Raw genomic sequence first — 26,674 nt, 5'->3', positions numbered from 1 at the left:
CTGAACAACCTGGTCTGAATTCAGTGCTAATCTTGCTTCGAGCAAGATGTTGGACGTGATGGTCTTCTGAGATCCCTTCCACTTGAAATAGTCTATGATTCACTGTTTCCACTGCCCTTGCATAACCTGAAAATTACTGATAGAACTGGAAAGGTGATACCTGGGAACCTTAAAGTAAGAGCACTATCTTAGCTGGTTCTCTTCTCTATGCCCACAGGACCGAAGGCCTACACAAACCATGAGCTCCTTGTTTCTGTGCTGTACATCCTTCCGGGAAGACACCATATGATATAATCCAAGACCTGTATCTTGGATTAGGTACTTGCATAAGCATTTGCCTCTAGTACCTGATGAGTTAGAGGCTTCATTTAGCCAGGTGTTGCATATCTGTAATCATAATCATTGCTGCAGGGGATCAGTTACCATTATTTGTATAGTGGCAGCTCCTGACTAGCCTAGTTATGGACATAGCCCTGTTTTACTAAGCACTGTATTAAAAAAAAAAAAAAAAAAGAAAGCAAAAGAAAAGGGAGGTAGCCATCCTAAAGAGATGGCAGCCTCAGTCAGGCTGAAAAGTGTGGTGGCATGTACAGATAGCAATTCCTTACACAAAAACATCATTGCTAAGAAAAAGTTCTTCTTTAATAACTCATTGCAGCTGAATCTCAAACCAGTAGCTAATGGAAGCAAACTACATATATAACAATCCTATACACTGTATTCTGGCATTATAGAAGTCATGACTGACATCTCTAAATATGCACTATCAAAAGTAGATATAAACCATCTAAACAAAAAACAAAAGCACTTTTGTTGTTGTTAGGAAAAATGGATAATTTACACTATCTGTAAAAGACAGATTAAGGTTTACAACCATCATAGACGTACCCCAAGGGATGATCCAAGCTAAATACCTGCAGCTTTGATTCAGACTATTAACTAAATGCTCTTTACAAATTGTCATGGGTCTTCCCAACAAAAGAACACCACTGTAGTCCTTACTGTGAAAAACATGTAACAACCATATAAAATACCATTATTTGAAGATACCTTTGAACTTCAAACTTCCATTCTGACTACATTGCACTGTTTTGTGTTCACAACATTAACACAGTCTAGTAACCTTAAACTGCCACCTGGCCTGTAGAGATCATGAGCCTCCCCGTGAAGATGCACTGTAGTCTTGATTGATGGATTGAGTGTCACATCTTCAGCACTCTATATCTTGTGCTTTCATTCATCAAGGGGATGTATCTCTACTTTTGGCAGAGAGGTATGATGAAAATTTAGTCTCCATTCATACAGATCAACTCAGATCTATCGATACATGTCTATTCAGAAAAATACTAAATGACAACAACAACACGTTTCAGTGAGGTCCTGGAACGAAGCAGACTAAACATATGCTTAAATATGTACTGTCCTTCTATATTGCAAGGTGCTTAACAGATAAAGTGCTGTGTAAAGTGGTCATGCTACTCTTCTCCATTTTCTGTGCATTTTTGTCAGGTCTGTAAACTATGTGTTTGAGAAAATCCCCTGCCTGATCTTTTGTTCATGATCAACACCATTTCAAACAGTGTTTGAATCTAGAAAACAGAAAACCGATATGTTCTTTGACAACCCCAGATATCGCCAAAGTATTAGTAAGAAAAAAGTATTTGAAATAATAAAATCTAAATCTCATTATTCCACTACCCTGAGAATGGGGGCAAACTGCCAGTGATAATGGCTATGCACATTTATTTTTTCCTTCATAACAGGAAGATATAAAAATTCAGACTAGCTGAACTAGATTAGAAACTTGATCTAACTTTATGATATTTAGAAAGTCTAGCACTCTTCCTGATTAGACTCTCAGACTGGATCATCAGTCTCTGGGACTCTGAAATACGGCATTTGTAGTAATGTGGAGCCGCATCATTGTGGTGACAAAAAGCATTTTAAGTGACTCACCACATGTCAGTGGAAAAGAAAAGAAACAAAACCAATCCAAACCAATCCCCAGGATTTTTTTTTTTTTTACAGCCCAGTGCTATTTGCAGAAGGAATGTTTGGTGCCCAACTTGGGTAAGTATAGAGATCAAATATAGGCACTATCCATGTCATAATTGCAAGCATAACTACAGCAACTCCGATGATGTTAATGCCCAAACCAGCTTTCACCTAAAGGAGTGGGAAAAGAAAGCAGAAACATACATCAAGACACTGAAGAAAGTTTTTAAAATGCTAAAAATCCCCTTTAGGGACTTTTGCTTAAAACTCACCATGTCCATAACAGTTAAATGACCATATGAAAATACAATGGCATTGGCTGGGTTTGCTACAGGAAGCAGGAATGCAAAGGAAGTACACAGGGTAGCAGGTATCAAAATGAAAAGTGGATTCACATGAATGGCTTCAGCCTATCATAAAATAAAAGAGAGAGAACAGCTGTCAAGGGACACATTTGCCAAATGAAATACATAAGTACAAACTTCTTATATTAACACAAGTGAACTGTGAACAGAAATGCCAGTTTAAATAGTGAGAAATAACCTTTTCTGATAACTCATTTTTAAGATTATATCTGGGAATGCTTCAGAGGAGAAAAGGTGATTCTAATACAGAATAGCTACTGAACTTTAAATCCATGCCTGATGTTTTCTAATTGTAGCTGAGTCCATAAAATAAGACTATTGCAAAGACTGTGCACACTGCACAAGCACTAAAAGCAAAAACACTGCAAGAAAGATGATAAAGTTGAATTTGTATGTAATAGATAGGAGAGATTCAATGAAGTGAGGGCTAAGGTTTCTTTGCAAGAGAGGGAAAGTGCATTAGTACGTGTCTAGGCTGGCCAAGAGGAAAATCTACAGACTAGAAGATGATCAGTAAGTTTTGAAGAAGAAAGAACTGGGTGTTTCAGTAAAGATGATGAGAAGAAAGGACACAATTGAGCTAAGAACTACATATAAAGCACATCCATTAGCCTCTCTTCTCTTCGGTGACAGCATGAAAGTTGCAGTGTTAACCATTTTCTCTGAAGATGTGGTCCTGAAGAAACACTAAAGAGAGCTGTCCTTTTTAAGAGCTTTGACTATTTACAAACAGGAATAATGGCATTGATTTTTAAGTGTTGAACTTTTACCTAATTTTACTGAATTTTCAGCATCTCTTGTAAGAAAGCCCCCAAACAAGCAAGTATCCAAAGCACAACACAGCACAGAAAAAAAAAAAAAAAAAGCATGAAGTATTTTATGGAGGCTTTTAAAAACTGCTTCTTTGAGCAGCTATATTATTACATGGATGATAGAGCAGATTCTGATTAAAACCAAACTGTGTTATACTCACCAAAGGAGACAGTATGGGCAAAAATATCGTAATCGTAGCTGGATTGCTGGCTACTTCTGTGACTGAAGTGACAATAAGGCATGATATCAGGATAACCAGCCACAAGGGTAATGATCCTAGAGGGGTCAATTTATGTGCTACCCACTCAGAAAGTTTTGAAACCTGCGTAAGGAATATGACAACATGATTATGTTTTACAAACCACTGAAAAGAAAATTTAATAAATGGTACAAACCAGGAATTAACTCATCTGCTAATTGTGAAATATTTGTGTCTTTAGAAAAAATCTGAAATATTTTCCATATTCCTACCACGTATTTTTAAGCACATTCTTCTAATTCGATGGTGTCCTATAGGAACCCATGCAACTACATTCCATTTATTTATATTTGCACCTCTGAGACGTTTAAAGGAGTCATAATCAGAAAATTGTAATATGCATATATCAGGCTTCATAACCAGAGTTTGGGCCCGAATCTGCTTGATTTACTGGAGTAGCCAGCAGAGCTCCACGTGGGAGGTACCTCAGTGACATGGGAAACTAACACTAAGGTTTTGGAAATGGTGTGTCTGCACAACTCTGACCACCATCAGGTTTAAATTAAATAGCAAACAGTAGTCACTATTGTGCGTAGTCTTTAAAGACAAAACAAACTCTTTTTTCTGTAAACCTGCTTTCTGAACGTCTTGAATATTGGTCACATTTGTCGTGTTCAATATTGCTACAGAATAACTTGCTGAAACAAGAGAATAACTATGAATTCACTGCATGTCTGAATTGCTCTTGATGTGGGTCATGCTAATTGTTCAGCATCTTCTATAAATTGCATTACCTCACAGCCGTCTGCCAGTGCAAACCCACCACCAACAAGAATAGCTATTTCCCAGGGCATGCATGACTGAAATTCCTTCCAAGTAATCAGTGGAGTGTAACCAAAAGCAGCTAGAGAAAAAAAAAAAACAACAAACCTAAAACCCCCATCAACATTTAAAAACATATTGAAAAACATCTTGAAATAAGATCTCTGAGGAAGTACTTGGGAAATATTCAAAGGCAAAATCTCATCATTATAACATGAAGAAAGTCTTTGACGTGAACAACCTGCACTTCCTGGGACAGATCCTTAGCTGGTGAAAACTGTCACAGCCTGAAGACAATAGAGCTATAATGGTTTCCACCAGTGGAACACTGGCCCCTCTTCCCTCCTTCCCTATGTGAAAGATAGCTATGGGATATCAATGAGTTTAATTTACTCCATAAAACTGCGCTATTCAGACAGATTGCTGAGCAAATGCTGTTTCACTTAGATTCATTGAGGTTCTGATCTTGCATTCTCTGTGAACCCTCAGAATGCATGGATTTCAGCAGCAGAATTGAATACATGAAGAGGACAAGCCAGAGGTATACTTTAATCAGGGTAAATTCCATTTTGAAGGGGAAAAATTAAATGAGAATGGACTCATTTAACATGTCAAATTTTATAGGGTACCTTAAATAAACAGCAACATTTTCAAAAAATAAACCCAACCCTGCCCCGTACAGTCCTATTCAAAGCCCACTGCAGTCAATAGAAAGGTGGTTCCCACTGGCAGTGGTGGGCTGCAGGTAGCAGGTTCCTGCACAGCACTAGCTCCTGCTGCTCACATTGCTTAATTGTTGGCACTGCCTTTCAGGCCAGGAATGCTTTATATCCCAGTAAGATATTATCCTGTATTAAGATTGTAACATTAGTATGTAACAACATTCCTCTAACAAGTGCAGTAGGTTACATTTATGCTAGCATCTTAGATAACTTGTTGTAGTGAAATCCACATCAAAATATACTCAACTGTTTTCTCCATTTGAAGTCCTAGACAATGTTTTTGCTGGAATAATAAAGAACAGCAGGCCTATCACTAAGGCAGTTGTTGAATCTGTAGCATAGCCTTTATACCTAAGGAGAAGTTAACAAGAAAAAAACACATAAATATATATATAGTCAGGAGGAGGAGGAGAAAAGAGTGAGGAGGAGGATGGAGTGGCAGAGAGCCTGACCGCAACCCCCTATTCCCCATCCCCTGTGCTGCTTGGTGCAGTGGAAAGAGGTAGAAGAGTTAGGAATGAAGGACTGAAGTTGAGCCTGAAAAGAAAGGGGGTGGGGGAAAGGTGTTTTGGTTTTTGTCTGTGTTTCTCATAATCCAATTCTATTTTTAATTGGCAATTAAACTAATTTTCCCCAAACCAAGTCTGTTTTGCTTGTGATGGTAACTGGTAAGGGATCTCCATGTCTTTATCTCGACCCACAAGCTTTTGGATCTTATTTTCTCCCCTGTCCTGTTGAGGAGGGGGAGTGAGAGAGCGGCTGAGTGGGCATCTGGCAGCCGGCCAAGGTCAATTCATCACGTCTGCAGAAATATTAGGTGTAAGTTGTCTAAATTCATAAATAAGCATCTTGAGTAAGCATGTGTTATTTTGTCACGCAGAGATAAGCTGGGGGAGGGGAATGTTTCAGAATAGCTGATGCTTAAACAACTAATTTTCACAGTTCAATGGTAAATTTAATGACTTTAATATGCTCTGTAATACATTCAGTCCAACAGACCTTAAGAGCGCTGTGCATACCTACAGAGGATGATGCTTTTGTAGCTAAAAGAAGGCAGCAGAGCTTTATTATCATCCACCTATGGCTGTCACTACTAGGGTCATAGACACAAGGGCCATGTTTATTTTCATTATTTCCAGTGCCTGAGAACTGCTTGCACTTGTGTTTCTTAAACTGATCCAATTTCCTTCTAACTTGTACAGAGTAGCCCCAAGATCAAGTAAAGTGAAAAGCTGAGCTCTAAGACCATTTTAACATATCCATCTGATTCTCTTACACACTGTTAGGTGGTGACATATCCCAGTCTGTCTTATTTCAGTCAAGATGGTCATTCAGATGAATAAGAATTTTGCTGAAGAAAGTTAAACCCAACATTTTCTTAAGCTCTGTTATTATTTTTTTCTATTTTCTGTAAGTTCTTCCGTGAATTTTCCTGAACCAATATACCAATATATTTGTCACCTCAGCCTCATACCATATGCTTTTCTGCATATGCAGCTACAGTAGGTCCAAACATAACTTCCCAGCAGATCTTCCCAGCAGCTTACAGTTTTATACTAAACCAGGGCTTTTCACTGAAAGGGAAAAATCAGCTCCGAGTTATATATACAAATGTGTAATCTGGTAGATCCCTTTGCTTTAACAACAGTGTTAGGTGAGATTCAAAAGACCTTAATATGCATAGCACAGACACCACAACCAGCACAGTTTCAGCTAACACTGTCACAAAAGGAAGCTGCCAGAGAACTTGAAGTGGTTCTCTCATATATTCTGTCTCCTGCTTCCTATGGTCTGCTAGCACAGAAAACACTTTAGGAAAAAAAAAGTTATTATTTTCTTATGGTGTCTCAAGGCAGAGGGTTCTGCCTATGTATCACCTTTAGCCTAGGACCAGATGCACTGGTTCTAAACAGCAGAAAATCTCTTCCTCTAGGATCCTATCCTGCACTCTCTTAAGACATGCTAGGAGTTTTGAAGGAAGGCAAGATTTAGATACAGAAACAAGTCATGCTGCCACTTTCTTCTAGGCAGCTGCTTCTTCACAGAATGGGTGAGATTGGAGGGGAACTCTGGCGGTCATCAGGTCCAACCGCCCCTGCTCAAGCAGAGTCACCCAGAGCCAGTTACCCAGGACTGTGTGTGTCCAGACAGCTTTTGACTATCTCCAAGAATGGAGACTCCACAACCTCTCTGGACAACCTGAGCCAGTGCTTGGTCACCCTCAGAGGTAGAAAGCATTTTCTGATGTTCAGAGGGAACCCCTATGTTTCAGTTTGTGCCCATCGCTTCTTGTGTTGTCATTGGGCACTGCTGAGAAGAGCCTGGCTCCATCCTCTGTGCACTCTCCCAGGTATTTTTAAACACTGACAAGAAGTCCCTTCTCCAGGCTAAACAGTCCCAGCTCTCTCAGCATCTCTTCATAGGAGAGATGCTCCAGTCCCTTAATCATCTTTGTGGCCCTTTGTTGGACTCTCTCCAGTATATCCATGTCTTGTACTGGGGAGCCCAGAACTGGACACAGCACTCCAGGTGTGGCTTCACCAGTGATGAGCAGAGGGAAAGGATCACCTCCCTCAACCTGTTGGCAACACTCTTTCTAACACAGCCCAGGATACCATTTGCCTTCTTTGCAGGCTCATGTTCAACTTGGTGTCCACCAGGACCACTGGGTCCTTTTCCACCAATCTGCATTCCAACTGGGTGGCCCACAGCAAGTACTGGTGCCTGGGGTTGTTCATCCCCAGGTACAGGACTTTGCATTTCCCCTTGTTGAACTAGGGAGGTGTAATTTTTTGCTCACAAAAACTTAGTATTCCTGATGCAAAACACCATTCTCAGAAAACCTGCTTGGGACACACACAACATCCTACCATTAGTCATACTATTAGGAAGAGACACATAGCACCATTCCAAACAGAGGCTTTTCAATCATTATCAAATGCTGAGATAAACATTTTTCAAATCCATTTATCCAAGCTGTAATACAATTCCATATATAACATCTACCTGCTTATAACACTGCAAATCTGATTGTCCTATAAGGAAGCAAAAAAGCTGTTGATGATTAAGGAGATCTCACAATGACTCCAACTGAGATCATTGTAGAGAACAGAGTTGTGGGCAAAAGTACATAGTGGCCTTGTATTGGAAGTAAAGAAAGGAATAAACTATGCAGAAAAAAGAAAGAGTACACTCAGCCAATAATCTGAGGAAGCATGAGGGAAGCCCACCTTGCATGCATCAGCTGTAATCAGCTGCAGCCCAGTGTTGAACTTTCTGTTTCTTGTGAGGTTCATAAAGTCCTGGCCAAAGACCAACCTGAAACTCCTCTAATTGAAGCTAATACCCTACAGCCTGGAATCAGGCCAGGACATGGAAGGAAACTGCTGTAGCAGAAATGATGGGTGATCCTGTGTTGTCTACAGATGGGGAGGAAACAGGCATTTTTACGCTGTGCTGCTCTCTGTAGCGTTATACAACATTTATTAAAATATCCTGCTGTCTGCCTCCAGAGGGAGGTAACAGAGGCTCAGGGCAGGACAGTAAAGGATTAGTCTTTAATAGATTTACAAAATTTTCTTAAGAAAAATTAACTGGTAATGTATATTTGAAAGGCATATGATAATGCTGCTTAAAGACGAACTCTACTCAATAGTGATACAGTAGATATGTGGATTAAAAATTGGCTGACATTTCAAATAGTAGCCCTTAAAAAGTGGGGTGGTATCATCATTAAATACCAATATTTCTGCTGGGATTTCCAAAAATGTTTGTATTTTAAAGGGGTATTCAGTAACTTGTGAGGATGCACACAAGGTGTTGAGAAAACGAACATGGGTGGTGAGAGTAATGGGAATTTGTTTCTGGAAGCAAAACTTTGAGGATTCCATTTTTTGTCAAAACAAAGCTTATAATGTGATCTAATTAAACCAGATACATATATCCTTAAAGCACCTATCACGGAAAAGTTTTTATTCCAGCAGGGAAAGACAAAAACAGATGGCTGGAAGCTGTATTCAGGCAGAAAAGAAGGTGCAATTTTTGTCTTGTTTAGTTTGGCAGCAGAGATGATTATCCACCAGGACAGACTATCAAGGAAATCAGTAAATTCCAAAATCTGAGGAACCTGTGCTTTACCACCCTGAAATCAAGCCTGGTTGCTTTCTGGGAATTCACATTCTAATGAAATAAACCTGTTCGGGGCTTAACACGCAACAATGTAGCTCTTCTATCTTCAGCATGTCAGAATAAATGAACTGATGGTCCTGTCTGGTTTAAGACCCTGGGAGTGGTATCATTCCCACCTAACAGGACCCACTCACTGGTCCAGGAGGGTCTCAAGGTTACTTATAGCTCTGACATTGTGGCTTTTCATAAGGACAAAGCTCATCTGTGCAGGTGACGGAACTTCCCTGAGGCTGGCTTGAGACTGTGCGATAAGATCCTGTGGAAAGTAAGTACTGTCAGATTTCTGATAAGAAATCAGATTTCTAAGGGCAAAGAATATTTCCATACAGTTGTTTCCTGTAACATAAACTTAAGGAAGTTGTGCACATGCCAATCAGTATACTTAAATCCAAAACACCAAACAATTTTGTACATGGAAGCATTAGGGAACAAGTGCGTGAGAGATGTAAGCCGCAGTTCACGCACTGCTAGAACCCTCTTGGGCATCATGGTGATGAGTGCATGTAACCATTGATGGATGGAACCACAGCTCCTGGGTTTTAAGGTTTTTTTTTTCCTGTTTCTTTGTTTTCTTCAAAGAAGATGGCTTACTACTACTCCCAGCTGTACCTGCGCTGGCTCCTTGCCCCACTCATGTATCTTGGCTGAGAAGTTTTTGTTGCTCAAAGTAAAACCCTAATTGCCTGGGTTTATGCCTGTTAATGCAATTAATTGATAAATGAAAGCTATCTAGAAATAGGCAAAGTCTGAATAGTAAGAAATGCTTTCTTTCCCCTTAAAGGTTTTGTTAGGGAGTGACACAAGCTTTGTTTCTCTTCAGGTTACCTCACCCAAATTATAACATGATTCAGCCTAATGTGACATGACATGTGCTTGCATTCCCTTCCAAGGAAAACATTAGAGGGCATCCAAAAAGTAACATCCCCATGCGGAATCTGTAACCACACTTATCATGAGAATATTCTGCTTTTCCCTGCCAGTGAACAAAATCCTCAGACAATGGTAACTAGACAACTTCAAATAGGAAAATGTAGATCTCTGGACTGAAATAATTCATTTGAGCCATAAGTCCTGTATTTGAAAGGTTGTTTACAATGTCTGTTTTTCAGTATCAGATGCATCTTGTTAAATGGTGCTCGATGAGCACTGAATGTTAATATGAAGCAGAAAGAGAAGCAAAGCCAGCCTGATTGCTTAGCTAGCTGATTGCTTGATTAGGTCAACACTCCAAAACCCCTTCAAGAATGCAGTGTTTCAAATGAGACAAGGATCATCAGATCTGCTGTTGTTATAAGGGAAAAAAATGTTCTTTTGCAATTTTGGGGGTAATTTAAAAGTAAATAATTTAAAAACAATCTTAGGTTTTAATACACTTTTTAATGCTATTTTTGCACAAAATTATTTTGCTTTGCACTTTAAGTCTTCAAAGGGCTACAATTATTCCTAGTAACATCCCCTACTGACTTTCTGGCAGAGCATGGGGGAGTGTCTGTGAGTGTATGAATGGTGGGCATACGTTTAAAAAGAGGAGGCATGATGGATGCATGTTCGCATGTCATTTATGACAAACACACAGGAAAACAAAATGGAAAACTACCATCCAAGTCCAGCACTGGCCTCTGACCCATCCAGTTATAAATGTTAAATCCAGAAGGACCTAAACAGCACAAAGTCCTGCTCCTCCCAATCCTGCAACTACTTCCCAGTAGTTCAGAGCAAAACTCAGACATTTATCACAGAAGAACAGAACTGAAATTACAGTAATTACAGCAAGAGAACAGGAGATATCACAGTATTCTAAGTTCTTGAAAGAGTCACCAATTTCTTAGGGAAAAAAGTCTAGGTGATCCTGGGGAAGGGACTGTGTAACCAAGTTGCAGCAGAAGGCAAAAAAATATAATAGTTCCCGAATTGTTCTTGCCTCTTTGGTGGTTAGTTGGACTGTGATGATGAGAGTGTTATGTATGAACAGGTAGTAATTTATAACATTAATTAGAACTGTCAAAGTACAGGATGTTAACCTGCATGCATATGAGTGTGGCTGTCACTAAGGACAGTAGATCAAAAAATTCCAACCAAAGATTTATTCTTGAAATTGCAGATTTGATGAGGAAGTAGGATACTGTAATATCAGTCATTACGCATTCTCCCTCACTGGATGAAGTCTAAAACCTAGGCATAATCCCTCTGAGGAGGTACTTTATTTTATCCTGTAATGGGTTTATCATATTTCAGATATTGCACACATAGATCTATGAAATTGCTGGAGTTTACCTATTCTGTATACACTACAAAGGTGTTCAACAACTTCAGCCTGCAATATTTCTGAATTATTGAAAGTATTCTATTTTTTTAAAAAAATTGAAAAGAAAAGAAGGTATGTAGGTAAGGCACAGTATAGTTCTTGTTGGTGTATCAAAAAGATTACTTACTTTGGGAAAAGTGAAGACCATCCTGGGATGAAGCCAGGATCCCTGGTGAACCACAGTAGGGTCATTAGAATGAATAGGACAAGTGTAACAATTTCTGGGTAACTATAGCAGAAACAGAATGGGTTATATGTTTTCCTGAATTCACACTTCGATTTCCTCACTCCTGCTTGCAGATTTAGAGTTTGACATACCTCATTGGTCCAAGCTTCTTGTATTCCTCCTGAATCACCTGTGCTGAGGCCTCTTCTCTAGCTGTTTTCTTCTTGCCACACTTGAACATGTTTTTAAAACTGGAATGTAAATCAGCAATATTGAAAGATGAATTAACAGTGTATATAGAAAACAAAAAAAGTCCAACATTTCCAGTTACGAATAGCACTTTACAAAAGTAAAATTTTCACTTTACAATGCAGTATCTCCCATTTAATAGTCACGCATCAAACTGAGCGTATTGGAATTAATTGGCAAAGCCCAGTGGGAGACTGACAGAGGCAGAAACAGAATGTACCCTGTTATCGACTAGCTCATTTGCCCAGGAAGGATGAAGCTTTAACCATGGGAACTAATTGAAACAATCAAATACATAACCTGGCTATATAATGAAAGTCATCTATGACATTGCTTTACTTTGTTTTGTAATGAAGAAGTTTGTATTGCATAGGTAGCCTGCATACTGATCAGCAGACTATTTGCTATGAGCTAGGTTTTCATTCTTGGATAAGACCCTTACACAACGTTAAAAAGAACACTGTCGAAACAATCAAGAAAAATGAAACAATAAATGTTCACATAAAGAGTGGTAAGCATGGGATGATTCTAAGTCTGCTTAAGAGTAGACAGGCTCAGTCTTCATCTCTTGCACCATAAGCAGCCATGTAATTGTGGAAGACAGGTGTCCCTACTGTTATCTCTGCAGATGGTAGTAGAGATGGTAGAATTCATGGAGAACAAGGCTTTGAAGAATGAGCCCAAAAGAAGTATTTTCCTCTGAAATTTGAAAAGCACAAGCTCTGAAGGGGAAAAAAACCCACCATAACACCACATATAAATTTTTGAAAAGTGGAAATTTTTTACTTCACATTTGCAAATATAGTCATCCAGTTTATAACACAGATATTAAGTATTCAAGTCAATCCCTGACTCCAGCGAAGGGCAACATCCTGACTATACATCTTCCAGTCTTAGACCAAAATGTATAAAATTTTAGTATTCTTCTGTCTTGCACACATGCACTGTTTAAGGATGATGCGTGTATATTCTAATGGAATGCGTATCATCATTTGTGATACGGACTTTTCACATTGGGCTGAGTAGTCAAGGATCCTTGTTTTAGAAAATTCTTGTCCCATCCAGAGACTCAGCCATACTAACCAAGGACACAAAATCACCGTTGCTGCATTATCTTCCTATTGAACCTGTTAAAGTTGGATGCAAGATTTACTCCTAGTACAAAGTATATCTTATATCATCAACTTTTAGTTTTATTGATTACAACATTTACTTACTCAAACCCAAGGAAAAGCCACTGGAGCCAGACCCAGGAGAGCAGCAGAATAATAACTGTTATGGGGATGGAAAGGATAAACCAGGATCCAAAATTGATGCACTGGCAAGCTGGGTAACGTCTGGATGAAAGTAAAAGTAAAAAACTTTAGCTGAGCTTTGCAAAGGAATGGAGACTTGTGCGAAGTGCAGAAAGTCCTGCTGTAGGAGAGTGCTTCTGGCTGGCAGCTGACTTCAGCATGAGGTGGCCTCTGGTGGCCTCTTCCCTCACCCTCCCGTCCTGTTCCTGACCATTATGACCACTGCAGGAGCTAGCCGTGCCAGTTCTTTGGGCACTGGATCAGCAACAGGACTGGGGATCTGACACCAACCTAGGTGTATCTAACCTGAGTTCAGTAGGCAAGAAAGGGCCATTCACAGTGTTAAGGACCATTAGGAGTACAAAGAAACAGAACTTGAAGAAAAGCAGTTCTTTAGGAGGAGACTTCAGCACAAGAAAATACACTCAAATGAACAAGCTGCAATGAACTTAGAAGACAACAGTGGAGACAACACTGAGACTTATATTCTTTAAGGTTCCATAAGGGCTTCTAAAACCAGAATTATTATTACTAATTTCCAGGAAAGGCAGGAATGCTTATTTGTTAGGTGGATTGTCTCTCCAGTCACGTTGTGTCTTTGAGGCTGTCTTAATCTATTGTTTACAGACATGGGTCATTCAACCAGAGCTCTCCCTGCCATGTGCATTTAGGAAAAGGAGAAATGGGCTTTGGTTTTCTGAAAGAAATGAATTTACTGTTGAATTAGATAGATGCCAGATAGGTAAAAAGGCCAGGTAAATGAATCCTGTTTTCCAATTTACTTTATGAGCAGAAGTTATTCTTCCTTTGAGCTCCTCCAGCTCTACTGAGAGAGCTTTTAATGCTAAAAGTGAGAAAATTCTAGTCTCCTTGAACAGCCTTCTTCCTTGATGCAAAAGTCAGATGGAAGGGAAATCACAATGTCCAGACAGAGGCTGTAATGACTGTTTCCAATTATTAGTCAATCTTTTGTATTTCAGGCCTTGCTAGAAGAAAAGGATTTCTGATCGTCACATAGGTCTTTGAGGCAGTAAATGCTTATTATAAATGCTTTCTCAAGTACTGTGCAAATTTTAGGATTGATCTATATTTATATGATGCTTACATATATTGCAATTAAAGTGCCAGCAGGGACTGAATCAAAACTCCTACCTACTTCTTGAGGTGATGCTCTAAATTGCAACTGTACATAGTGAAGAGACATTGAAACTGGAACAAGAAAAGGCATTGTGCTATTATATGTAATTTATTGATTACATGGTTATTTAGCTTTTATTACATGATTAGCCACATCCATTTTGGAACGTACGAATTCCAAGATAGGAAAAAACTGACATCGGCATAGGAATGACTTAGCATTTCATCACTTGCTAAAGTGTTTATGATCTTTCCTGAATTATGTGTGATAATTCTTTATGGAGCAACAAAACAAGCCCTTGAAAACTTTATACTAAAGAGTCAATTCCACTATAAAATGTTAAGTTATTGTGGTCAGGTTTCACAGTAAGTTTGTGCAGGGCTGAATATATATGTAAATATTTCTAGTAATCTTAATATTAAAGTGAGGTATTCTTCATCTCCAGAGCAAATATTCCTCAGGTAGACTGGATGATCAATTTAAATGATTTAAAAAATGGTCTGTTATATAGTGCTGGTTGGATTACCTGCTATTGTTGGATTATCTACTATGGGTCTTGCCTGAGGCAAGGATGGACAGGACACACTGAACTATTTGTTTTCTAGACCTATTTCCTTTGGAAAATGAAAAACTGTGATTGATTTTAATAATCCTCATTTTACAATGATTCAGTGCCAATAACAATAAACTCTTTCCAGGGAAATACTACAAATGCTAACAAATTTGGTTCCTAGAACTAATCCAGATAAGATTATTCCTTTTACGACTTCTATAAAATTGCTTAGGTTGAAAATAATGTAATGTCGGCAAAGTTGGATTCTTCGTGTTGGAAGGTCAAGGTCAGTTACCAGAATAGGATTCAGGAAATTGAGTAACCTGTCAGTGAGCCTGGAGTGAGACTGGAGAACCAAATGTGGCATCGTACGATTTACTCTTCCTCGGGTGTAGGAGAACTCAGTTTTCTCCCTGACACAGTGTTGTCTGGTAACCATTTCTCTCTCTAATCTCTCTGCAGCCTTCCCCTCATGCTGGGGTGCAGCTGCCTGTGCTCCTTAGGATCCATGGCCCTGCTCTGATACGGCCCAGCTGTGGACCTTGGCTTGCAGCGCTGAAGAAACCGTTTCATGTGGGAAAGAGCTGTGAGACAGTCTCTACAGCAGAGCTATGCAAGGTTAGATAGGTAAAACTGCAGATGTGAGATAACTGACATGGGGATCTGTGGCAGTCTGAAGGATTCAAGACGAAAACCACCAATACAGAAAGGTATAAAATACTAAAGGGAAAACATACAGAGTCAGAAAAAAGGGACCCAGCATCACTGAGGATCTGTTCCAGGGAGCAGTGAGGACCAACCCATCTCAACCTTCCCAGCCAGTAAAGGCTTCTGGGCATCTTACGGGCAGTAGGGAGCAGACTAATGCTTAGCCTGCTAGCTGGTTACACAACTTCTTGGTGTGTTAGCCAATACTTTTCTTTTTTTTCTCCCCCCCCCCTTTTTTTCAGCTGGATATATTCTAGATGCTCTATTGTAGTGTCTTTTTGCATACAATTAAAGAATGAATAGAGTGGCCCTGAGAGGAACAGTAACAAATCTGTCTTGAAAAGGAGCCCTTATGGAAGTTGATCTCACTGGCAGGGGTGCTTAACATTGCATCAACGTTTCCACTGTTTGCTTCTGCCCTGTGGAACGCAGCATAACTGCATGTCCTAAATCAACAGCAGGCTGAGGACTCCCAGCAACACAGAGGCTCCAATTTTAACACAGATATACTGGTTTCCTCTTCATGTGACAAATGAAAAGGAGGGAAGTAGAGAACAGTAAACGCTAATTCCAACTTATTTAATACTGAAATTGGGAAGATATGAGGAACATGAAATTTTGCAGTGCCATTTTAAGTGTTTTATCACTAAGTGGAAAACCCAGGAATATGCTGTATGTACAGCTCTTTTGCTCAATTATTCTATTTCAGATGCTTATGATACATGAAGGTAGACTGAAAATGTGTTCCAGTCATGCTAACAGGTCAATTCCCACTTCACACAGGGCATAAATACAAACAAGGCCTCTAAGAAGAAGGGGAGCAAGACAGTTAAAGATAAAAATATTTGCACAGTTAGGTGGTAGATTCAACTTCAGTTAAGGATTAGTGGTTGTGTAAAGATTAAACAAAATCCTGGTGGGGCATAAAACTGGATTGATTACACATGCAGTGCTCCATGTATGGCCCATGGTCCTAGCAGAGGGTGAAGACCCAGGGAGAGAACAACAATCTGCTTATGCATTCTTGAAGAGATAGATTGTTAACAGCTAAGACAAACTGAAAACCCAGCTGCAAGCCAGTTTTTTTCATTTCCTACAACTTCAGGGAAATGAACAAGAACAGTTCTTACCCCTAGTAATCAATCTTGGATTCTTCTAGGCTTTTGAGTGTGAAGCGTGCTTGAACACGAATTACTTACATGTCTAAAAGTTTAAGTCTGAAGGACTTATAATGCCACTGTCTGCCCTGTGTATTTTTTTGGCCTCAATAACAGGCGCTCATAATTTTCATACTGTTTCCATTGTTGCTATTCTCTTTGCACAGGCTGATTTGCAGACTGTACCACTTCAGCTCTCTTTAGCAGCATGCTGAAGCTAAATTTCATGCATTCGTGGAACACAGGTTGGAAGAAAATCCATCAATAACTGGTCTTTCACCATTTTGCCATGTGCAATACAGAATAGTGGGCAGAGGGTAATAAAAGGATTGTGCTTTATTTTGTTCTATTTTGAAATTAGAATAGGAATATTTCTGGCAATTAGTAGTTTGCAGAAGAAAAAAAAGTTCAGCAAGAACTATTGGTTTTTCAAAAGCTTTGGAATGAAATCTGCCAATTTTTTCAAAGTAGTTCTACATAGGAAAGAAAAGGAATATTAAAGAATGTTTTTAATAACCTCAAAACAAAGTGTTCCACTGAATGCAAGGTTTCAGACTGGTTTGAAATGATTTGCTTTTTCTTTGATTAATGGACCTAAATTCCTCATTTCAACAGTGCACTAAGCATAGCCTCCTGAAAGTCTCCTGATGCTCTTTGCTAATCAGACCCAAACTTAGTTCCTACTGTACTTGGAAATGAATAACAGTCCTTTAAGGTCAGATAGTGTCTGTCATATTCACGCTAAGTAATGTCATCCTTCTCAGATAAGCCCATGTTTTTCCATGCAGCTATTCAAAGAGTAAAGTGCTACTTAACCAAAGAATGGTCATCTTGTTGCATGTATTGCATGATCACTTAAAGCCTTTCCCAGTATAAGGCAAATACAACCATGCAATTTCATTTTATCTCTTTAACAAAAAATAACAAAAAGAAAGTAATAAAATCAAATAATATCAAATCAAATGCTAAGGTTTCTAATGCATTTTAGGGGAGCCATGTGAGAGCTCAAGAAAAAACAGTTAAAATTCTGGATTAAGAAGAATACAAGTAATTTAATATAGTCTCTTACGTATTGAAGTGCTCAGCAAAAATCAGATTAGTCGATGTTCCCGTGATTGTGGTCAGCCCTCCAATGGTAGCAGAATAAGCAACACATAAGCACATCACTTTGAAAATCCCACTGTATTTGTCCTTTCTGCTTTTTTCCCCTGTTTCAGCAGGTGGTAGGTTCTGTTTAGAAAGAATATACACCATTTAATATATAAGAAGGGCTCATCATCAAGCACAAAAATAGGATTCAAGAATATCCCAGAAAAGCCAGATAATTTGCTGGCAATATAGCTGTATGCAGTGTGGTTTGGTTTGCTATTACAGTGGTACTACAATTATTCATGGAAAGGAAAAGGAGGGAGAGTCAAATCCTGAAGTCCTTTTCCTGAGCTGTTCTTGTCTTTACACAAGAACTTCCTTTATATATACCTGATATATAGAGTTCGGTGAGGTTGGTTTAACTTGTGTGAAATACACTGGGAGCGCAAAACCACTAATGAAATAATTACATAACCGAACTGTATCTACACATGTGTATCTACATGTGTATCTCTTATTCACATGAAACTAGCTTCATTGCTAGTTGTGCCATGTTAAGTGTCACATAAGAATGAGATGTGGGTTAAAACTAAGTTACACACATTAGCTGCATAATAAAAAGACACCTTAAGTACCTGTTCCTTTTCTTTTTCATTTTCCTTTTCAATTGTGCACACAGTACTACCCACATTCTTGTCATATCTGGAAAAACAAAGGCACATATTGCAATAAACAGATATTCTATTCAGGTGAATTCTTAGAACAGCATTTAGTAAATGAATAACTATTACCCATTAAGTTTTTTTTCTTTCTTTTTCCAGTCACTGCTTTCACATGCTCCTATATTTTCTGTAAGACATTGATGCAAAGACAGATAACTGTTTAAGGGAGCAAAACTGGAAAGGCTCCATCAGCATGACCCATTCCATGCAATCACTTCACATCATCCCATCAATACATTTACAAATGCCAATCGTAAAAACAGCTGAGTTGTGCCCTACTCCTTCATGACTCCTATTCCCTAGACTCTGAATCTTCTAATGAGGAGAAATCTTTCTAATTTACAATCCAACTGTGTGCGTAACCAGTTTAGATTAATTTGTTCTCCCAACATTACACTCGAGCTTAAAGAGCTCTTTTCTCTGGCTAACATTTAACCCTCAGTGTATTTATAGCCTGTAGTCATACTTCTTTTCAGACATTTTACTAGGCTGAACAAGCCAGCCTCTTCTTCTCTTCTCTTCTTCTGTCCTCTCATATAGCTGCCGTATTCTGCACCTGTTCAGTTTTAATTAATCTTTGTGAACATGAGAGACCTCACACACAGTAATCCAAGAGAAGTCTCACAATGAATCATGTAATGATGCTAGTGCTTCCCTAGCCATTCAACTTCACTTTATGTGGTGCTTACTCTGCTGCAGAGTGAGGGGAGGCAAAGACAGAAACTGCACTGCATGCCTACCGTCCAGCTCCAGTGCCGGGTTGATAGAGCCATTAGAGCAAGACATCTCCAGCGCATCAGCTTCTGCTTCAGCTCTGATGATCTGCTGAGCTACAGCCTCTACAATTGGCATCACCATGGCAGCAGCAGAGGTGTTGCTGAGCCACATTGACAAGAAAGCACAGCTAACCATGAAACCCAGCATAAGCCTGGAACAGGAGAGAAGTGTCTGTGGCAGCGACAGCAACACCTCCTATCACCGCTCTATTTAATATAAATGGAAAGCTTTTTCAACAGAAAACTTGAATATAGGTAACACTGAAAATTTAAAGTGTGTAATTGACCTCTGAGGAAGTTTATGAATTAAAATTATCTTGATCAAACACACTGAAATTATTGTATTTTAGAGTTAAAGGATCAAATATATAAATCAAAAGAGAAGCAAAATGATACTGTGTTTGAATCACCTTTGAAGAAAGAGCACCATGCATGTCACAAGTTAAAATGGCTATACTGCTAATGCTATTAACCCCATATTGTACAAGCTAGGTCAAAACCCTGGACTTATCACTTAAGGCTGTAAGTAAGTCCTCTAGATACCAGTTCAGGCATTATAGGAAGAAATATTAACAATTCAGTAAGTGGTACTTTACTCAGTTCTTAATTGGAGCTCCATGACAGGTGTAGGGATTATTTGTTCTTCAATAAACATCATATTTGATATTAAATGGGAAAGTGATGGTCATTACAATGTCTTAGTTTGGTCTTGGCACACCTTAGGCTAAGTTTACTACAAACAGGAATTGCATCTGTGCAATTCCTGATTGCACTGATGCAATGCACTGAATCGCATCAGTGACTGTAGTCACTCTAGTTGTACACTAAAACAATCAAATATTTCATGGCATATCTGGTGAAGTTGGACAGTAAACATAGACTACAGGCCACATTGCCATTTTTAATGCATCTCTTGGAGTTGTAAATGAGACTAGTCCTCTTGACAGCCTGCCCAAGGTGTTGGCAGTGTCATTAAACACCTGCCATGCATCACCACAGCAAGAGAACCACTGTGAGTGGAGGGACTACGGTGTTGCAGCATTTTCTGAGAAATCATTTGTGCGATTTGTAAAGCTCTTTTTTGCCTAGCCTTAATCAAAATCTTCACAAAAACTGTAAGGATTACTCAGCACATGAAGACAAGATTTTATAAAAAAATAATGTAAGCAGTATTTTATGACATAAAATACCATTCAAAGTACCTCTCATAGCCTTTCATTTCAGCTAATACCAACAACATTTCAAACATGATGTTTTTCTCAGTAGGGGCACCTTGTCTTTTGTCTGTGCACTTTTAATTGCATAATGATGAAATGATCTGCAGACCTGCAAGTGGTGGACCTGATTCAACAGAAATTGTCATCAGTAGCATAAAACCCATTAACTTTACGCAGTTTTTGATTAGGTCCTCAGATGGAAGTTGGGGAAGAATTGTGTTTCCAGGAGAAATTTTTATGCAGAAAATACTGGTCAGGCTAAGCACGCTGAATATGAATGTTCACATTGTAGAGAAATATAATTTTAGTACAGTTTGCAAGAAGATTTAAGCCCAAAGGAAATTAAGACATTCACTAAGGTGTTTCAAAACTGCTCATCATAAATTTCCAGCATTTGATGGACTGATGGTCAGGTGACCGTTTAGTACAGTGTAGCGTACTCTAATGAGTGACTCTAAAATAGATTAAAAAATTATAAAATATATCCTAACCTGTTCAGCCCCAGTTTTTCTGCATTATTCTCCCTGTGGTGGTGTTAAAAAATATTCTGCATGGAACCTTGGATGAAAACTTCATTTACATTCAACTGTAAAGTCACTCTTTGCTATGTAATGCACAATCAATGTTTTATTACTCATTCTATCTAGTCCTTGCAGGTTGTACAGGCAAATTCACCTTTCCCTGCTAGTCTGCAGACCAGACCCGACCTTATAGCTCAAATGATGGGAGTCCTTTGGGGACTCATAGAAACGGAATCATTTTGGCTGGAAAAGACCCTTAAGATCATCGAGTCCAACCGTTAAACTAACACTGCCAAATCCACCACTAAACCATGTGCATAAGCACCACATCTACACGTCTTTTAAATACCTCCAGGGATGGTGGCTCAACCACTTCCCTGGGCAGCCTGTTCCAATGCTTGACAACCCTTGAAGACAACACTTGAAGAAATTTTTCCTAATATCCAATCTAAACTTCCCCTGGTGCAACTTGAGGCAACTTTCCTCTTGTCCTATCACTCATTACTTGGGAGAAGAGGCCGACCCCCACCTCACTACACCCTCCTTTCAGGTAGTTGTAGAGAGCGACAAGGTGTCCCCTCAGCCTCCTTTTCTCCAGACTGAACAACCCCAGTTCCCTCAGCCGCTCCTCACAGGACTTGTGCTCTAGATCCTTCACCATCTTTGTTGCCCTTCTCTGGACACGCTCCAGCACCCCAATGTCTGTCTTGTCGTGAGGGGCCCAAAACTGAACATAGTACTCGAGGTGCGGCCTCACCAGCGCCGAGTACAGGGGACAGTCACTTCCCCAGTCCTGCTGGCCACCCTATTGCTGGTACAAGCCAGTTTCTCGAGAAGAATGCAGAGGACTCCTGCTATTCTCCTTCCACTGCTGCATCCTCCACGCCCTCTAATGCAGAAACCTCCTACAATGATACCTCTGCCTTGGGCTGGCTGGGGGTCCTGTGGGCCCAGGCTGGCTGGGGACTCCTGCCGGCGGAGGCGGAGGCCTATGCACAGAGAAGAGCATGCATCACTTTGTAGTGGGCATAGCTGATGAGCAGCAGGCGCTGGGAGGTGGGAAGATCCTCTCCTTCACAGATCTTCTTATCAAAATCTTATCGTCCTTTTGGCATGATCAGGAAATGTGATCGAGCTGAGATGATAGTTATGAGGGATGCTGCTTCCTCAGGGTTACAAAGCTGTCTGTGGAGTGGCCCTAGGTATCCTCAGCAGCTGGCTGTGGGTTTCTGTGCCCACAGCAAGGTCCCCAGCAGTGTTCAGCTTAGCACAGCACGCCATTCACTTGTGTTCTCCCTTTCAAGATTTCAGCCAAAGGGTGAAGATTTAGGAGTGACCAAAACAAGAGAAGTTCAAATAACCAAAACTGCATAGCTCAAGAATGTAGCTAAAGATAATGGGAGGCAGTTGAACAAGAATGTAAAGAGCACTTTGTCAAAAAAGAAAGCTACCAGCTATCAAAAGATGCAAGAAAAATCAAACTACATGTGCTATTTAAAATTAGGACAGACAAATCACTGAGGAATAGAAATAATCAGCATTTCCATGAGGTATTATTAGTTAGATCACCTAAGAGGCATCTTGGTTTTTAGACCTGCGGTTTCTATTTTTCTGACTTTTACTCCCTGTCACTGTCTGCTTCCTGACAGGGAGTCATAAGCATCATGTATTCTGGGAAGCCAGATTTGCTCTACAGATCTTATCTGCAGCATTACTGGTGTGCTGACAGATGAATCTGTGGCCTAAAGCTTTTCCGCAAGCTTGTAAAGCAAGCAAAGAAGAGTTTTCACTTCATAAGATGTATGCTGATAGTGATTAAGTAGAGAGTGTGTGACTTCATTTCCCTCACTACCTCATCCAGCTGGGGAATTTCCTATTCCTTAGATATTTTCTTCATAGACAGACAAAGAAAAAAACATAAATAAAGACATTGTTCTTGATATGTTTTTCCTTCCCCACCACATCTCTAGTTTTATGACTTTTTTTCTCACTGTGTATTTGAACTCTTCTTGTATTTTTTGGAAGTGTCCAGAATTTTGCAAACAATATTGAAATACAAGTTAATAATAAGCATAGCACAGATTTTCAGTTGTAGGCATTAGGTATGTAATGTACTAACCATCATTAAGAAACAGGAGCCTTACATTATTCACAAATTCATCAGATTTTTTGTTCAGAAGGATCCTTATTATGAACAGAATCACTGCAGGGATCTTTCAGTTAGGATTTAAGCAAAATAATAAAGTGTCACCTACAAATCCATCATATCATTTCAAATATCTACTTTGTTTCAGTAGAAAACAAAGGCTGGATTTGTACTACAGAAAAAGCAGTAGGCAATCATTTCTGGAATATTTAGCTTTCCACAAGTATTATTGTCCTTCAAGATGTTGTTTAGCACATACCATGCAGGGTTGACACCCACCAACATCACCATTCTTAAAGCCACTCTTTTGTGGAAATTCCATTTTTCTATTGATGTTGCCAAACAAATTACTCCAATCAGCAGCAGATGAAAGTCTTTAAAATAAGCAGATGCTACCTGAAATAACAACAAAAAATACTTTGTTAACTAAATGGTGACTTTCTACTAGTATTTGGTATTAACAATTTAATGAAAAAAAATCAGTAAGGCTATATATTGAAATAAATATCGAGAAATGTTTTCGGCTTAAATTTAGGCTATTAATTTCATTGACACTGTTAATTTTGTTTAACCAAATGATGCAAGAGTAACTGCAGTAAAGTGCATAGTGTTAAAACAAAATGAAAAATAAGGCTTATAATATGAACAACCTAAGATCATCAGTCACATCTTTTAAACTAAATCACTAGTGAAATGCTGGTTTTATTAATCTGGTCATCTATCCAACAGATAAAAGAACAACTTTAAACATAGACTTAGAGTATGAACATCTGTGGTGTTCTCTTTTTGACATGAAGATATATACTCAGCATTTTGCACACAGGGTCTTTAGTTTGTCATCTTGCTTCTGTAACATTAAGGATATTTTATATCTCTCTAACACTTTCCCATTAACTGGTATCTAAGCACTGAATCACAATCTAGGAAAAAAATATTAAAGAAATATCAACACATCCTGAGGACAAAGCATGTAAGCAAGTCTTGAGGCAGACCTACTGTGACTGGCACTCAGCAAATCCATGGATTAGCCTATCCGGTTTCAACATTATGTGGTTCATTCTTTGGAGATTTTATAGTTGAAATCCATAATAGGATAGAGAGGAAAAAAAGGGTTACCTCCTTGGATTCCATTATACCAAACAATGGGAACATAAAGGCAGGGAGCAAAGCTGAAACAGCCAGTGGCAGAGCTTCTGTAAGCCAAAAGATGGCAACTACAAACAACGTGTATGCACATTCTGCTTCCTAGAATACAAAAGGCACCAACAAAAATATAAGTGGATCATCCAGGAAAAAAGTCACAATTGCAAAAAGTCCAGCTATGGCAGTAGAGAGATTCCTCCCACCTGGAACAAGTATAAGTCAAGGGACCTGAATTTAGGGTACTTATTGCCTGCTAAGGTAAGAAACATAGTCTGTAAAACAGTTTTAAAGAATATTTTCTAAGACATAGTAAAATTACTTAAATTCTATCACTTATGAAAGGTGAAAAAAAAGTCAGCTGCCTTTTCCTTCAAGCACATTTAATCATATAGGTCATTATGGAGCATTCTTAGACCATGAATTAACGTAAATAACAAACATTCTGCAGCTGCAAGCAAACCTTTAAACCTCTAGGAGTACTCTCAGTCAATAATAGGTCAGATTTTGTCTCTCCTGTAATCAATGAAGTTTGTCATCAGCATCAGTAAGGCAAGGATATCACCTAATATAAAAAGCATTGTGCAAGAAACACAGTTGTTTTTAAGACTTATGATTTTAGTGAGTGTCTTTTATTTAAACTCCTGGAAAACAGGATTTTTTTTCAGGAGAATTTACTTCAATGCTGCCTGTAAAATGCAGCCACAGCCAAATATAATGAGATGAAGTGAGCCTAGTTTCTTCTAGAATCCTAGAAACCTCTTCTGTGTAGTTTTGATTTATACTTCTGCTCTTGAGGAAAATTGTTTAGATCTTTTAATGCCACTGGTTAGGGCATGAAACTACTCAACAGCAGCAGAGATGGTTTGTTTTGGGAAAGGAATAGCTTAATGAAATGGCTCTTGGAACCTCTGACTGGAAAACAATGTTAAATGCAAGTCAGTCAGCTATGGCTAGCATTTATTTTTGGGGGGAAGCTTGTGTTATGTATGAAACAATCTGATAGTGTTAATTCATTTATCACCTAGAAAAAGTTCATCTCACTTAAGTCCTACCACATTAAGAATTTCTCAAGAATTTCCCTTCAGAAAGGAAAGTGAAATATTGAAACTGTGATGTGAGACAGTGTGAAGTATGTTGCCCTGTAAACACTATCTATCTGTGATGTAAGGACTTCTGAACTGGAATTTCATGTATTGTTACGCATGATCCATATAATGCATGTGTGACAATACATCACAGGAGAATTCCATTTCATTCTGCTGACATCAGAGCTATCCCAAACAGAATCACTAATAACATTTTTAGATAGCTGTTTCATCAGCCTGGAGTTGTCACAAGAGTTATTGAATGCCAGAAGAATTTATTTCAAGTAAAATAAAACTAAGCTGTCCTGCCATAACCTTTGCTCTAGTTAAGAACCAGAGGGAATTTCTCAGATCATTGATTCCAGTCATTTGCTATCAGACAACACAATATATGATGACCTTAACAAAATCCATCATCAAATAAAAAGGTAATTGCAGTTGTCTTCCTGACAATTCATCTCCATTGTCAATCATACAGAGCTGTTTAAAAGTGGTCAAAATGTAATAGTAAGGACAGGATTTTCAAAGTAGCCTAGATGATGTTAAATGAGAAAAACATTTCCTGAAGAAGAAAACAAATATATAATTCAGAACTTCATGCAACCAGCACAGAATCTTACATTAAAGCTGTTGTCTTCTCTAGATTTCTATGCAAATACTCTGAGTTGACCAAAAAAAAAAAAAAAGAAAAGAAAATCCACAATGCAAACATCCTGAAGTCATTCAAGGTCCCTTCTAACCCAAACCCAAGCCATTCTATGATTCTGAAAAGATCTGGGAGTCTCAGGCTTGACATACAGGTGCAAAATAATTACCTCTCAAAGCAGGTCACTTACTTTGGTTTTGATGATAAGTGGAAGTGGAAGTAAAAGCAGTGGGGTGAGGACAATGAGCAGGAACCTTCGGTAAACCAGGAGGTAGCTAAAAATCTTCATGGTTGATGGCTGGCAGATGAACTTCCCTGCAGAAACTGCCAAAAAATAGTTCTGACTTTAAATAGCTGACTCTGATTAATATTTTTCCAAGCTATCACCTTTAGCCATTGCTAAAGCAGGCCAGTAAACCAAGTTAAAATTAAATCTTGCTCTTTATTGTTTTAGTGAGTTTATTAACAGTAGGTTGATAAGATAAGTGTTCATCATAAACCAAGGCTAGATGTCAGCCTCCTCATGACTTTCTCTCCCTGCCCTTCCTCATAACAAGTTTATGTAATTAGAGCAGGTTTCAGACAATTAGATAACCAAAAATTTCAGGTGCTCTCCTAGTCCCTGTTGGCTTCAGTAGGAAAACAAAATATCTA

General features: G+C 38.9%; 1 protein-coding gene across 2 annotated transcripts; it reads right to left on the bottom strand.

Annotated features, from left to right (window-relative positions):
* Nucleotides 1-1,923: 1,923 nt before the first annotated feature.
* On the bottom strand, nucleotides 1,924-26,336 carry SLC13A1 (solute carrier family 13 member 1). Of its 2 annotated transcripts, none has more exons than XM_009919116.2 (15): nucleotides 26,211-26,336; nucleotides 24,263-24,391; nucleotides 23,406-23,542; nucleotides 19,227-19,414; nucleotides 18,556-18,613; nucleotides 18,400-18,466; nucleotides 17,745-17,905; nucleotides 13,042-13,161; nucleotides 11,728-11,826; nucleotides 11,537-11,638; nucleotides 5,164-5,267; nucleotides 4,167-4,276; nucleotides 3,334-3,495; nucleotides 2,268-2,405; nucleotides 1,924-2,166 (listed from the first exon to the last, which is right to left on the bottom strand). In XM_009919116.2, the coding sequence occupies exons 1-15, from the start codon at nucleotides 26,307-26,309 to the stop codon at nucleotides 2,023-2,025; spliced, it is 1,818 nt and encodes a 605-aa protein (XP_009917418.2). In that variant the 5' UTR covers nucleotides 26,310-26,336; the 3' UTR covers nucleotides 1,924-2,022. The 2 variants fall into 2 exon arrangements, with proteins under 2 accessions (XP_009917418.2, XP_069658129.1); XM_069802028.1 differs by having other exon boundaries at nucleotides 18,391-18,466; nucleotides 26,211-26,309.
* Between the last annotated feature and the right edge of the window lie 338 nt (nucleotides 26,337-26,674).

The sequence above is a fragment of the Haliaeetus albicilla genome, chromosome 14 (genome assembly GCF_947461875.1).
Source record: "Haliaeetus albicilla chromosome 14, bHalAlb1.1, whole genome shotgun sequence".
NCBI classification, from domain to species: Eukaryota; Metazoa; Chordata; class Aves; order Accipitriformes; family Accipitridae; genus Haliaeetus; species Haliaeetus albicilla.
This window is presented reverse-complemented; position numbering and strand designations above follow the sequence as displayed.